The 15,747-nt window shown below is 32.9% G+C and overlaps 2 protein-coding genes across 2 annotated transcripts in view; both read right to left on the bottom strand.

Moving 5' to 3' along the window:
• Nucleotides 1-9,419, bottom strand: part of Best2 (bestrophin family protein) — a 49,871-nt gene extending 40,452 nt beyond the window's left edge. The window contains exon 1 of the mRNA XM_011631566.3: nucleotides 9,012-9,419. Coding sequence (XP_011629868.2) covers nucleotides 9,012-9,082 — 71 coding nt within the window. The 5' untranslated portion in view covers nucleotides 9,083-9,419. The remainder of the gene's footprint in view (nucleotides 1-9,011) is intronic.
• A 1,638-nt stretch (nucleotides 9,420-11,057) lies between these two features.
• On the bottom strand, nucleotides 11,058-15,688 carry LOC105422271 (L-lactate dehydrogenase B chain). Its single transcript, XM_089077315.1, has 8 exons — nucleotides 14,564-15,688; nucleotides 13,850-13,976; nucleotides 13,326-13,443; nucleotides 12,937-13,110; nucleotides 12,346-12,519; nucleotides 12,139-12,256; nucleotides 11,730-11,853; nucleotides 11,058-11,467 (listed from the first exon to the last, which is right to left on the bottom strand). The coding sequence occupies exons 1-8, from the start codon at nucleotides 14,773-14,775 to the stop codon at nucleotides 11,297-11,299; spliced, it is 1,218 nt and encodes a 405-aa protein (XP_088933441.1). The 5' UTR covers nucleotides 14,776-15,688; the 3' UTR covers nucleotides 11,058-11,296.
• Between the last annotated feature and the right edge of the window lie 59 nt (nucleotides 15,689-15,747).

The following is a 15,747-nucleotide window of genomic DNA, read 5'->3' as shown; positions in this document are numbered from 1 at the left end:
AGCTTATAATCGTGCGTAAATATCACAAGACTATGAAAAATTTGGTCGAAATCAAACAGTGAACGCATGAGTTAAAACTATTGTTATTAAAATATTATTAAAAAAAAATAATTAAAAAAAAATAATCATTATTTATAAATTTTCAAATCTAAATTTTCTCAAAATGAGTATTCGATTATATATTTACACAACGTTAAATAAATACATTTTAATATAAGAAATATTTCAACGTGACAAACAATTCTTCACAAATAGATGGAACGATCTTGAAGCTAATCACAAAGCAAGTATTTCTCATTGCCTAAAAATACATCTAGCCGGGAAGTAATGATCTTCGTTGCTAAAAGGTACATATTAGATGTAGTTAAAACCTATTTTCGTGACATCATTGATATATAAACATTTCATCTACCGACGGCTAAATGATAGATTAATTGGCAATTGAATCCAGAAACGATGCAGTAAGGTCTTTTTCTGACCACGGACCATGAAGATAATTAAATATCCTGGCACAACTGCGTTTGGAGAGCGTTATACATACCGATGAGTCTGATTGACAGTGACATAGTTACGAGCAGCCTTGTATTTTAAGTCGCAGCGAAAGAGAAGTGCGACAATGCGATTTTGCGTGGACAATAAACGCTGTTGCGTATTTCTTACATTGCGTTATCAACTCGTCAAACATTTGCCCCCATTTTTTATTCGATGGTCAAATACGCAACGCAGATTTAAAAAACATGAAATTTGATCGTGTGATCGAATATTGATTTTTGCGTAAAAACAAATTTTTGTTGTAATTTATAAATAGCGAATAAACACACTCTTATTTACTCGAGAATTAAAACAAGGGCGAATTTTCTTTGAGCAAGAGCGATACAAGTATAATTTCAAAATTTTTTTCAAATATTTTCCAAATACTTTACCAGAAATCAGCGAAATACTGAATCGTTTTTGTTCATCAATTTACCATTTATTATAATAATTATTGAATTATTGCCAGCAAGAAGAGTAAGATACATTCCAATTAAGAAATTTGTTAATGCAGACCGAAATGTAATTTAATTTTTAATTTCTATGCATTTTTTATCTATATGGCTTTTTAGATAATTCGAAAAATTTAATACAAGAAAAAAAATTCATGATAGAGATTTATTAAGGAAATTATTCACTTTTTTTAATCTTTCAAAAAATCCAGTAATATCGCAGTTATATTACAATTATAAATATAATTGAATATATTACAGTTATGATAATAATAGAATTCTTGCGAACGTTTATAGAGTGCTAAAAGTAGTTGTCGACTGATTTATGGTAGCACGACGTGTTACATAACACTTGAATTACAGTTTTAATAGCTGTTGCAGAATATCTCTGAAAATCTCTTAAAAATGATAGACATCTGCTGTGGATTGCGGTTAAATGCCAATGAGTAAATCAAACATAATTTTTCACGACCTCGTCTCGTCTCTACCGATCGAATTTCTCGCGGTTCTTTCCGAAAACCATGATGGCATACTGATTGACCGGGATTGTCAAAGGTCTCTCTCTCTCTCTCTCTCTCTCTCTCTCTCTCTCTCTCTCCCCCCCTTTCTTTCACCTTTTGGAAAGATACCATCAAGGCAACAAATTGTAATTGATTCCTCGCTCTAAGTAAGATAATACCAATGCGGGCAACAAGGACGCAAGACAACAAAACGTTGCATAACTAACGCCGGTCACGCTTCACGGCACGATGCTCCACGTTCGCCCTCTCTTCGCCAGATCTCCGAGACTCTTCCTCGAGAACTATTCTTCCATGGTTATCAGGTTGATGCGCTAAATCGAAGGATCAGAATGATATCGAAATTCGGAATATTTATAGAGCAAGAATTAGCATGCCTGAGAGGATATTATTATTTCTCAATGACAACTGGAAAAACATTGGAAAGTCATGTGCACACACACACACACACACACACACACACAAAACACACGAGTGGTTTCACATTTTAATTAGAAATTGAGTAAAATCGAATGCATGACACGTCAATCAGATGATTAAACAAAACGCCCGCTTCATCGTCGCCTCTTATGAGATAAGCATCCCTGTGGCATGCAGTTTAACTCACGTACGGATATTCGCCAGCCTAATCAAGGATTAATGGAAATTTTCGACGAGACTTTACGGAAGAAAGAACAAATTCCTCTGCCCTCGAGTGCAATCGGATGAAGGTACTTTGCAAAATGCGGAAACAATTTTCACCAATGGCAAATTTTGAAGTATACATATTGAACATACATTGAAATATCACAAAAATTTCAAATACTGAATAAAATGATTTAATTTATTGATTTCATAAGAATTAAATATTTCAAAAAAAAATATAAATTATTATGTAAATAAATGGTACATAATTTATATTTTATATAATTATTTTATATAAATCGTAGATCACGATTTTAAAAAGCAAAAACAATGATTATTGCCAAACAATGTTTAAAATATAGAAACTCATATTTTTCAATTTTTTATTATGTAGAAATTACTATTACGATGATAACAACAACTCTCTCACTATCCATACAGTAGCAAGCGACGTTTCAAATCCTTCCAAGTAGATAAAGACAAGCGCATTTCAATGCATCTAAACGAGTCTTGCCCTGCAGCGTTTTTTATTACGCATTTATCTAATAAATCATTTAAACATATATCAATTCCGAGACTTCTGTTTTATACATCTCTATTAAAAATATATACAAATAAATTTACATTATTTTTATTTTTAACGTGAATTATAAAATTCTTAAATGATAAATTAATTGTTCTATTATCTTATAATACAGTTGAGTAAATATTCCTGCAATACAATTGTTTTTTCTTCAAATTATAGTGATCAGACAAAAAGAAAAAAAAGTCTTTGCAATTAATAATCCGATAAATCCGCAAGAGCGCCGGGCAGAACCCGCGCGTGTCGAAGATGATGTCGATGGCAGAAACACTGGGTCAACCGGGGTTTTCAAACGATTCGACACGCAGAGTGATGTGTGGCATCGTGAAAAGCGTGCTTCGGTGCGCGAGAGGTCGACGAAAGACAAGTGAGGTGAGCGAAATGTGTGTCACGCGATCGAACTGCAACGCGCAGCGAAGTGCGAATCGCTGCCAATGCTCGCTCGTCCTCTTATTGTCATTCGACGTGGTGCAAAACGGCCGGCGACGAGTGCGAGAAGACGCCACGATAGAAAACGATAGAACTCGTTCATCGCGACGCACGAGCTCGAACGTGAGCAATCAGTGTGTTCGTCTCGACGCGAACAAACCGCAGAAAGCGCTTCGCGGTCTCGATAAGGCGAGCGCCGCGCGAGATAAACTTCGGCCTAGTTCTTCGTGGAATTAGAAGAGCGGCGTGTAAAAATGACGACGAGAAGACATACCAGTGCCAGCATGTCAAGAAAATAACTCAGAGATATGAACAAAGAAATGGAAGACTACTACTAAAAAAGTTTATAAAGAAATACTGAAAAACATAGGATACTATGTAAAGAGGAAAAGAACAATTATTAGAAAAATGGAACTGATGCAATCAAAAGAAATAACTTATAAAGTCTGAACATAACTAAATAAAATATACAAGTATATTTATACGTAGAATGAACATAATCGCTGTCGAGTTTAAAGAAAAATAATAAGATAATAAAAGTAACAACTTTACTATATAATATAGAATATAGGAATATGCGTTTTTATGTGTGAACTTAGATGAAATTATTTTAATATAAATAATTCAAAATGTTGTGAGCATAAGTGTAACTTCACATGATTAAAATATATGAGTCATGGTTCAGACTCCTGAAAAATTTCATTGATCGTTTTCACCAAGAATCATATATCAAAAAGATATAACCGGCCATTCCGATGTTCCTTTCACTAAGAATTTCTGTCTCTATAATCGTGTAGAACAGGATCCCAGCGATAATTATTCATACCAATTCAAATTAACTATCCATTTTCAAATAAGAAATTTTACAAAATATGGCTTATGCCTAATTTTATCATTAGTTATTAATTAAAACAAAATTAGTTATTTTCTCTTTTATTTACTTTTATTTTTATTTATTTATAAATAATTATAAAGCTAATATTCTTTTTATACAAAAAATTAATTTCCATTTTATTACCGAAAAAATGTTTCGATAAATTTCTTACTTAGTATAAAAAGTAACTCAAAATTATATACAATTAAATATATAATCAGAGAAAAATATTGACAGTTTTTCCTTATTTTGTAATTAATTTTTTTTGGACATAATAATAAAAAATATTATATGTTTTTTTTAGCTTCTTGCATGATTCATCTTTTTTCTTTCCCCTTCGATGTTGAAGAAAAAAAAAGAAAAAAATGAACAATACAAGAAGTTCAAAGAACAAGCTTATTATGTGTATAACTGTCTTAAAAATTTCTGAAAAAGCTCTATTTAATTTAAATTGTCAGAGTATCTAGGCTCTGATTCTAGAACATGCCCGCACGAATATGTCAATAACTTTAAATAATTATACATCTCTTTAATGATCATGTCAATAACCTCGTAATTCCGTGCACTTGCGTTTTCCTCGTTGCAGAACATTTTCGACACGTGTCTCATTTCGCGTCCTACATAAAGTACGTGACAATTCTTCATGATTGGCCTATCATTCAGTGACATGCCACGCGACACACGTTTTTTTTTTATTTCACAACGAGCTGTTTGTAATTCTGCAAACATCTGCACAAATTTTGTTCGCGCCTGTCGACCTTGCGCATCGTCTGCGTGCCCGTTTGAAGGCGATGTGTGTTGTACCGATCAAGTCGATTTATCGTGCCTTCTTGATAAATCTAGGAAGGCTAACGTTCGTACAAACGGCAGTTCCAGGGCGGCGTGAAACCGTTCTTGCTTTCACGCGTGCGATTCGCCGCCATGGTTCTTCCGTTCATGCGCTGCGAGTATTTCGCGCGCGTGATCGGGACAGCTGTAATAACGTGTATGCAGGCACTTGTTGCAACAAACGTCATGCCTGGGGCGATAACCGTGAAGCATGAAAATATTTATGCTCTCGTTTCACTTTTGTGCATTGTTAAAATGTACACGTCACGAAATATTCCTATGTTCCGCGTAGTCATTATCAAATCCTAAGCAGAACCATCAGCAAAGATATTTCTTTTGTTCTATAGCAAAAATCTCAAATATAACTAAAAAAGCTGCAGAAGCGTATTAAAACAGCAAGAAATAAATAGCAGAGGAGTTTTGAGATTAAAAAATGACGATAAAATTCGTGTCGATTTAATCTTCGGAAGAAATCGGGAAAATTGGCCCTTAGCCATGCACGATGTACGTGCACAAGCATCTCTTCATAGAGAACGCGGCTGAAATCGTTCTAATCGCATCATTAACCTCGTAACAGATTATTGCTCTACGTGTGAGAATTTACCAGCGCGATCGTTATCAACGCACTGGAAAAGCAGGTAAGAGGATTTTCTATTCCTGGATATCAGGTATGTATTTATAGCATGTTCCGGGGGCTCTCCCGGGTATTTATAGATCGGCGATCGTGCTGCTTCCTTTTGCCAGCAGCACCGGTAGGCGGATAAGAAAGCTGGTATGGGTCATCGCGGAAGACTGTAACGAGAAAAAGGAGTTAGGACGCTACGCGTTTCGCTTCATCTAAAGGAGCAAAACGCAATGAAATACTCCAGGATTGTTCACTCTGTATTAAAAATAGCATAGGTACGAATTATTTTCTCATTTAGATATGTAACCATCCACCGGATACGAATAAATCATCACTTCGTTCATAATGGAAGAAATGTGATAAATGCGAAGAAGTGATCGAAAAACCATCGAAATAAGGAACTATATGCGATTTTAAGACTCACAGAGAAACATGTAATAGCTAGACATTCCTTTCTCCGCTGATCATAATTTCTGTCAAGAGTCTTACAGATTACACGCATAGGCCGCTCTCGTTTGTACGCTACAGCGAAAGATTTTCTATTCCTGGACATTCTTGCGTATTTATAGACCAGCTGCTGTCGTCTTTCCTTTAAGTACTGCAATGTTGTGGTATAATGCACATAGGAAAGCGAGATCTTACGTGAAAGCCGTTAAGGCCGTTTCCACTGAGAGGTGCACGGAGAGAAACCGAGACTAGGGAGCATCCACTAATACCACAGTGTCTAAAGGTCGTAGAAATGTCAACAAACGGGCTTTGACAAGGCCGCGAATGGCAATAGGATAGTGCTATTGGATTTTTGTGAGTATTACAAAACCCACCAAGTCGCATTCGATCTTGAAACTTTATTATATCATTTAAATTGAGAAATTTTTTTAAGCATAGATATATTTATTAATTTTGTCTACAAGATACGTAGCATAGCTGAAAAAAATTGTCTTTCATCCATAAAATTCAAATAAATAATCATTTTTTGTTGACTTTTGTTAGTTATGATATGAAATTCTGTAGTAAATTTTCAAGAATATTTTTGTAATATCTGTATATTCGGTTTCTTCAGGAATAAAAACTTTATATAAATTTTATATAAAAAATTTTAATCTTACATTCAATATAAATAGAGAAATAATTTAATTCGCCAGCTCATTGATATACATTTCTTCGCCAGTCATTCATATCGTCGGCAGTAGTTAATGTCATGCGAATGACTTAGAACACAATTAACACATCTGTTTTATGGTTTCTTTGGCTATTATCCAGACAAACAAAAAAAGAATTATGTGCGTGCACAAAAGTGTGATATTTCTTAATTTAAAAACAATGCAATTTTTATTTTCACTTTTTTTCTATTTTCCTTCCATTTGTTATTTTTATAAGCGAGTCATAAGTTTTGTGTTTATTTTACGACTTGATTATGTTTGAAAAATGATTGTATATACATAATGAGCAATTATTGGCATATCAATATGATTGAACAAATACTATTTAATCAAGTGATTCTGCTTGTTACTCTTTCAGAAATTTTTGCTAAAAAATTTAGCAAATCAGTTTTTGCAATCAATTTTAGCAATCAGTTTTTGCACCTAAATATTTCGGATCATTTCCACCGAAATCATACGTCATCTCCCATTACTTTCATATCTGCATCAGCGTTCCAAAAAATTTCCAGGTTGCATAACATTTAATTTCATACGTAAACCTCGACACTGAATCGCGCAGACGCTCTTGACAAGCATTGATGTCACCGATTACACCGATTTACGAGAATGATTATATAATGACTTAATCACGAATAAAAAATTTTGAAGAAATAATTATATGCGATAATTAATAATGTTTATATTGCAGTTAGAATAAATAAAGAAATTTGATTTTAAGGTTAAATTCTATTTCAATACAATCAAATTTCTGAAATTTTGCTGGGATTAACATAAAGTATTCTGTCACTCTTAGCAAATAAAATACTTTTTTAAACGTTCAATATTATAAAGTAATAAAATGCCATAAAAAAATATTTCAAAATATTATATATTTGTAAAATGATAATATTTAAACTTATCTGATTAATAATTATGTTTAACAATTAAAAATAATATGTGTTGTCTTTTATATTAAAAAAAATTTTGTTACTAAAATCGAGATGACGGGAATCTAATGTCACTACTCGATTTTTCTCTCATCACACGTTCTTTTTAAATTAAATAAAAACACCTGTGGGAAAGATGTCACATAATTTATATTATGTTTCATTCATTCGAAAGATACGACCTCGATGACATCGCGATGTTTCTGTTCTCTGAACATATGATAGATTCATATGTGCGTAAGAGTGATTCGATTAAACATGTGTCCGACAACGTTGTCATGTCAATCCCTCTAGTATAAACATTACCATTGTTATCCATTGCGTGGCAGATAAGCCATACGCAGGCCCGCACGGCGTGTAGCAGTGCAATAATTTTCAGTGGCGATATATTCCGGACACAGTGGCCGTGCGCGCCGTTACGTTTTAAAATCGATGTATCGGCGACCTTATTTCCTTAAAACGCGCGAGCCAAGCATTGACCGAACGCCATTTCTGTGCTAGCAGGTTTTACGTGCTTCGCTACTATGATTCGAATCAGTCGCGTTTTCTGTGCGGCTAAAAAATTTGGGACGCTTCCGATCTCAGTTTTATTTAAATTGGCGCTGCTAATTCTTTGACAGATTCTAAAACACGATTAGGTGATTGGTGAATCAGCGAACATTCTTTTGGTAGCCGTTTATTAGTAGCCGAATGCTAGTGTACTTAACGGATGTCTTCCTATTTTCGTTATGATTATTTGCCTTGCTGCAGGATATTTGTTCTTTCTTCTTTCTATGAAACTAAGCTATAAATCGAGAGCGCGGCACATTGAGTCGAAAGTTAAACATTGCACAACGATCAGCCGGTCGTTATAGCGCAATGTCTTCGTCTTATATGGCATACCGATAATGTTCAGACGTCTAGAAGCGCGATCCAATTTTGTGGACCATTTTGTATCAAAAATACATGATGAAACTTTGGTCCTTCGATACATTTCAATGTATCCTTTGATAAATTCATATCACAAAACCGCTACATTTTGCAATAATCGCGTAATCGCGATGTCAATAATTAATCGCATGTTCAGTTTCAATTTAAAATACTATCACCATAATTTATGCAACTTGGCGAAAGTAAAAGTAGATCCTGCAATCTTTGGTAACGATTATAAGTGATAAAAAATTTAGGAAAGCAAATTACTTGTAAATAGAACATCAAGAAAATTCGAGCTAAATCAACTGCGAGTGAATTAGCACAAAAACGAAACAACAAACTTATTTGCTTTCGATAAACGATTAGTATCGAGAAGTTCGCGGAAAGCAATTCTTGCCAAGGCTCCATGCGGCTATTACCGGTCCCACCTGTCAGCTGCCAGCGAGTTGACAGCTCCGATGCCTGCGTCAAGCGTAGACCGCAAAAAAACTGCATACATTCATTCAACATATTGAAACGAGTTGGCGTTAAGTCGGTGGCAAGACTCACTTGATTAGAATCCTCCAGAAGCAGCCAAAGCTGGAGCCGTTCGGCACTTCGCTCGCGTACGATATGGTCATTTCCCGTCTGACTGCGCGCGCGCAATCTCCTTCCTGAGTCGCTACCCTCTTCTTCCTTCGCCGATGCTGTTTCTTCTTCTTCTGTAGATGATCTGGTCTCTCGCACCGTGTCGTTGGTGTTTCCGGTGGAGACGCTGCACACTCGCGCACATGCGGCGCGCGGGCCGCCGATACTCAGAGTCCGATCTTTGGCCGATATGACGGAAGTGATTCGAAGAAAATTGGCACCGAAAGCTACCTGGTCTGTCGCAGTGGATTTACCATCAGGAAGATCTATAATGCGCGAATGGTTGAAACCAGCTGACCAGGCGGATCGACTGTCTACTGACTGAGCTCCACTAAGGACGGCGGGACCAACGGAGAACGGGGCCCGGCTGTGCCTCCACCTCCACCTGAGAGCCAGGGATGTGAACATCACTTGTAGAACCCATCTTGCAGGTGAATTTGCTTACCAAGTGTTTCGAGTTGGACTAAATTTAAACCAGACGGAGAAAGAAGCAAGTAACGAAATGTATAAATGTCTTCTGTGTTTTTGCGAGATGTCATTTTGAAAACGTTTTTATGCAGATGATGTTTTATGCACGTTTGCAAGGATAATTCCAAAATTGCGAAGACTTTAAATTTGCATTAAACGCAAGAATGTTAGATACCAAATATAAAATAATTATTGGTATATAAAATAATTATTTCAATTGTCCAATTAAATTTTCTGTTAATCTTCTAAATATTTATTTTGCTATTTTTTTTATCTTAAAAATAGATACGTATGCATAATGTATGTCCAATGTAAACTTGATAATGATATAAACGTCGAACAAAAATAAAGAGATATTTAAAATATAATATAAATTAAAATATCAATTACAGGAAAATTAGAAAAAACGTCAGATATGTCAAATCAACAGATTTATTACCATGAATTTTATGATTGAGAAATAAGGATTAGAATAAAAATTTTGTGTCAGACAAACTATTGATTTAGAATTAACATGTGTCATGTATAATATTAATCATAACTTAGTTGGCAAGCAGTAAATGTTGAGTGGCGATTTCATTTCTATGCTTGTCATATTCATTGAATGACACGTCACTCCATCTAATTAGATGCTGGTTCAGATCAATCCTAGGTCACATCTGTTATTCGGAATCAACTAGGAATTTGTGTATCTCGTCGCAAGCACTTATGACATATGATTTACAGAGAATTCCTCTTTCAAAATCAATGACACTCCTGGCCTTTCAAGTGGATTTGCAGCGAGTAAAAGGGAAACGGTTCAAAGTGCCGCTCGCCTCCTCAATGATATTAATATTGCTAGGATTTTTCACATTTTATTACTCCTTGTTGAATTAATTTGTATCCTCCTTTCATCATTAACCGTATCATTATTATTAGCATATGTAATTAAGTGTATCCGACAGTAAATCAGAATGCGCAATCGATTACGATACTTTCTTCAAGAATAGATCGGACTGTCTTACGGCCCTGTATGATTTAAACCTGCGTTTAAACGCAGGTGGATGCAGGTATACTCGCGAGTATCGAACACTTCAAAACGCCATCTTGCGCACGGCTTTCGCATCCTTCTCTCACCTTGCCGTGGCCTAGCCTGCGGCGTATTCATGGCCTTCTGGTACCATCCACCGGTCACCTTTCGCTCGTTCACGTGTTAGGAGAATATGACATGCGTATTCTTACCCGATTTCTCGAAGTGCCAATGGATATGTGCAACAGGAAAACCCCGAAAAAACACCAACTGTTTACCGAAAGACTCTACTCGGAAGAGTTACAAGAGATTCGAGTTACGCAAACAAAACCCCCCATGAACTAAATATTTCCAGATGTTACAAAATAGATCATTGACGTCATTAACTTCTTGGGTCCGAGTTAGAACCTGAAAGATCGTTTGCGAGAGGATATCATCATTCCCCAAGATTATTCTGACGGTCCAAATTATCATGAAATTCGAGGGGACGTTATTCGGAGAATCTGCAGGTAACATCCGCTCTAATTTGCATAAATTAGCAATCGGAATAATCGCGATTGCCGTGTCTTTCTGTACGAGTCAGAAAAGGATTCGATTAAGTGATAAACGATTTTGCAGTAGCAATCGTAACAAGACGAAGCATTAGGACAAGCTACGTATAATTTATTACACTCGCACTTTTTACAAGAAATTAAAAACGTTTGCACGATCTCTTTTCATACACTGCTACTCAAGATTTAATACTGATGTCCTTCTGCACATTATATACGCTATTCGCCGAACTTTGGAACTGCTTTTTCTCGTATTCAGTCATGTGCATTCGTATTATCTGCGTGATACCATTTTCGCCAATCGCACAAGGTAAAGATAGGAACATTTCGTGACCTACATCATGATGACCCTAACAAAATAATATTGATTAATATAACATATTACAAACTTATATGCCAATTTAGGAGTAACTTTTTTTAATACTTATAAAGAATTACTTATATTTTATTTAAATATATTTTGTACGTTTCCAATTTTTCAAAGTACATAAAGATTTGTGAGATTAAATATCAACTATCAATATCAACTAAATGAAGTCATTATCGTGAATAAAATATTTTTGGAATAAAAGTCAAAAGCGTGTGTGTGATAACATATTTATTAATTTATACCTGCACTAAAGTTGAAACTGGTATAATCGTTTGTGTATTGCGTAATATTGCTATTATGATGTCGGCTACAGAAAGTCCAATGGCTGTATTCGAATATCCTTTTAAACACCGCACCATGGCACCTCTGAAAAAAAGATATTAAACTGTAATATATTAAAAAACTGTTACACAAAAATATTTTTTTGATAATGCTATTTAATTATAAGAACTATGTAAATGTTTATTAGATATCATATAGCATTATATAATATAAGTAAATATTATTTATGGTGTACAAATTTCTAAGACGCTTAAATCTTCATGGAAAAGAAATTGAACTTTTTATAAATATGCTATTAATTATATAATTAATTGATATTATTGATATATATGTATAAGAATTAACAATTTCTAAAATTATTAAACTTACAGTTTTATTACATCGTTTGATATTTCAATCCATCTTTCATCGTCTGTCTCCAGACCAATATTTGGAATAATATCGCGAAACTGCACTCCCGCAACATTTACTCCAGACCAGAGCGGAACTAGGAAACGTGAATGATAGATCGGTCTTAATGCATAATATCACCTTTCTCTCTGTGTCAAATGTCAAAGATCGATCGATTGAGCTCACCCATACTCTCTCCATGTTCACCAATAATATACGCTTGAACCGATCTCGGTGCTATTCCTAATCGATCAGCAATTAAATAGCGAAATCTTGCGCTATCCAGATGGGTTCCGCTGCCCAACACTTGATGAACCGGAAGATCACTTAATTTCCAAGTGGCCCAAGTCAAGATATCAACTATACAAAAATATCAGATTTGTATATATATATATATATATTACATTAAATTTTAATAAGATATATATTAGATTTTAATAAGGTATATATTCAACAAAAAATATCTTGATGTAGCATAAAATGTGTGTATATGTATATGCATATATATCTATGTGTGTGTGTGTGTGTGTGTGTGTGTGTGTGTGTGTGTGTGTGTGTGTATGTGTGTGTGTGATTTTGTGTGATTTTATAAAATTATATATATATGATTTTATACACAAAAATATGCTTTTTATATTTATAGATATATAATATCAAGATATTTTTTTTTATATCATTAGTATCTAGTTTATAATTCAGAATTTTTAAATATACATAATATGGCTTTTATATCATATATAATTAATAGCATTATTTATTAGATTAAGTAATATTGACCTGGATTACTAACGACAAGAAACACCGCATTTGGACTGTAGTTTACTAAAGGTGGTATTATGCTCTTTAATATTTCTATATTTCTTTGTACTAAGTCAAGTCGAGTTTCACCCTTTATTTGTCGTACACCCGCACAAATAGCTACAACTTTTGAATTGCTTGTCACGCAAAAGTCTACAAAAAAAAGTGTTTTTGCATTTTAAGTTTGAGGAAAAGAAATAATTGCTAATAAATGAAGAAACTAATTGATTTATACATATTCTTGTAAAATATAAAATTATAATTGCAGTCATCATTTAATATATGCGCAATTAATCCCATTTATATGAGCAAAATCTACAAAACATAACTAATACATATTCATCATACATATACAGTGAATCACTTACCTGTGTCGTACTCGATCTTTGGATCTCCTATAAATACGGAACTATGACTAAAGTCCATTCCTTCACCTTCCAATTTTTTAGGGAAAACATCTACCATTGCGATATGTGAAGTAACTCGCTAATATTTAATAAAGTAATAAAAAAAGCTGAACAAATACTAACTATGAAATTAAATATTTTTATTCTCTATTTAAAATATATATAAAATATACAAAAATATTATATACGTATAATAAACACATACATATTATATATATAATAAAAATAAAAACATTAAAATAACTTTATATTTATAATTTAATTTAAATTAAAACTAAATTTAAATTAAATTAAAATTAAAACTTTATATTTATATTTTATAATTTTATATTTATATTATATAAAACTAAAGTTTTATATTTACTTTTTTGACTCTACATAATATATAAACTTTTATTTTAATTTGAAACAAGAATTCAATAAATAATTATAATTTAAATTTAGAATTAAAATTACAAAAGAAAGGATTTATTGGAACTCATTACTTGGAAAAGAAGCGAATTAGCAAGAGCAACGCCGACCATACCAGCCCCGACAACAGTGACTTTATGACAACAATCTCTTACTGGCTCTGATGTTTTGCATAAGAGTTCTTCTCGTAAGCATGGTGAACTACAATTACAGTAATTTGTTTTTTTTCTTCAATATTCTAACAAAATGTAACATTATAATTTTTTATATTTCTAAACTACATTTAAAATCATTAATAATTTCGAAAAAAACTGATTATATCAATTTGTTCGAAAAAAGATTCTCTTAATAATAATTTTAGAAATATGAATTTTATACGAATAATTTTATCTCTAAAATTTTAACTAATTTATAAAATACTTCACACACATTGTAAACGTATAATATAAAAACTTAATCTTATAAATAATATTATAAAATATAAATATATAAATTAAATTTAAACTTTAAATATATAAATATATAAAGTATAATGAGTTTTGTTGCCACATGTAAATATTGAGAATTAAAATTATTTAAATTTGTCATTCTCTAACTAGTCGTGACTAAGGATATCTAAGAAACTTCAGTAAATAAATTAAATATTAAAGAAAAAAATAAAGTAAAGATTAGATATAATTAAAAAAATTAATTGTTATAATAAATGCAAATTAAATTAGTTTCTATCTATGATTCTTGATTTAAAAGATTGCTATGTACATATAAAACATCAATAAAAATATTCTTACACAAAATTAAGTGTTCTTTGTAAATTTGAACCAGGAGTCGTATCCTTTCCGAAAGTCTTTCCTTTAGTACTTCCAAAGACTTTTGACAAAATTGTCGGTGGTAAGGCATAAGTATATCGGTTTCTTATAAAGTCTCTCGTTAATGTCACACATGAAAAATTCCTTAGACATATCGGTAGCGACGAGTTTGACAGCAGAGATAATAAAATCATTGCTTTTATCACTCATTGATTTTATAAACGTCGCACGATCGTTTTCACCTACTCCCATCACATTGCATGGAACAGTTTTTTTTCTTGAAAAGAGAGAGTGTGCACTGATAATCGACCGACATAACATTCTTGGCATACCGCCATCATGTCGATTTGCCAATTGTTAAACACATCCATGGTTACTAAAACTTATTATAGTAGGCGTTCAAAAAATAATATATAGAGAAATATAAGATTCATTGACAATTTAAAAATAGTATTATATATAATAGTATTTAGTATTTGCATACATATTAAAAATGCGGTGTAATAGTTACAATTTAAATTAATTACATAATTTGTTAAAATTATATATTTGTACACATACATATACACATATACAAACTTTCACAATAGAATCATCCATTATCTTGTCATAGAATAAATAATACTATTATCTATTAAAGCACAAAAATTTTATACCACATAAAATTTTTATATAGTCATAAACATACCACTCACATAAATTTTCATCATTTTCTGCATGCATTGACAGTATACTTTATAAAAAGATGATTTGTAAAACCAGAGAGAGTGCTAGACGCAAGAGTGATAAAATGGACAATCGTATCTATATTATCCGTCTTTATCACTCTTGCGTCTCTTGCGGAAGAGAACTACAAAATCGTACACATTATCTATGCGAATAAGGTTATAGCTAAAACGTGGCCAGGACCACCCTCAGGCTTCTCTCTGATAATACATATTTTTTTCTGTATGTATATAATTTGATAATTGGGATATACTTCTCATATTAATTCTCGGAGGTTGTGGTCGGATCGCTCCTCGTGAACATTTACTCTCAGGAAATATATCCGAAATTTTCTTGTCTCTTTTCAAAATGAATTATCCATCTTGTGTCCGTCATCTCCGATTTTACCCATCTATGTGGAATTTGCTTTTTATTTTGTAACATTTCATAAGTCATAATTC

Source organism: Pogonomyrmex barbatus, unplaced genomic scaffold, assembly GCF_055798465.1.
Source record: "Pogonomyrmex barbatus isolate J1 unplaced genomic scaffold, ASM5579846v1 scaffold2, whole genome shotgun sequence".
Taxonomy (NCBI): domain Eukaryota; kingdom Metazoa; phylum Arthropoda; class Insecta; order Hymenoptera; family Formicidae; genus Pogonomyrmex; species Pogonomyrmex barbatus.
The sequence above is the reverse complement of the archived record's forward strand: the minus strand, read 5'-3'. Positions and strand labels throughout refer to the sequence as shown.

Excerpts from the sequence above, each read along its gene's own strand:
- LOC105422271 (XM_089077315.1), bottom strand. The coding sequence starts at position 14,775 with ATGATTTTATTATCTCTGCTGTCAAACTCGTCGCTACCGATATGTCTA. Across the intron at positions 13,111-13,325 it reads AAAGATCGAGTACGACACAG|ACTTTTGCGTGACAAGCAAT; the intron begins GTAAGTGATTCA and ends TTTTTTTTGTAG. Across the intron at positions 12,257-12,345 it reads TGAACATGGAGAGAGTATGG|TTCCGCTCTGGTCTGGAGTA; the intron begins GTGAGCTCAATC and ends CACGTTTCCTAG.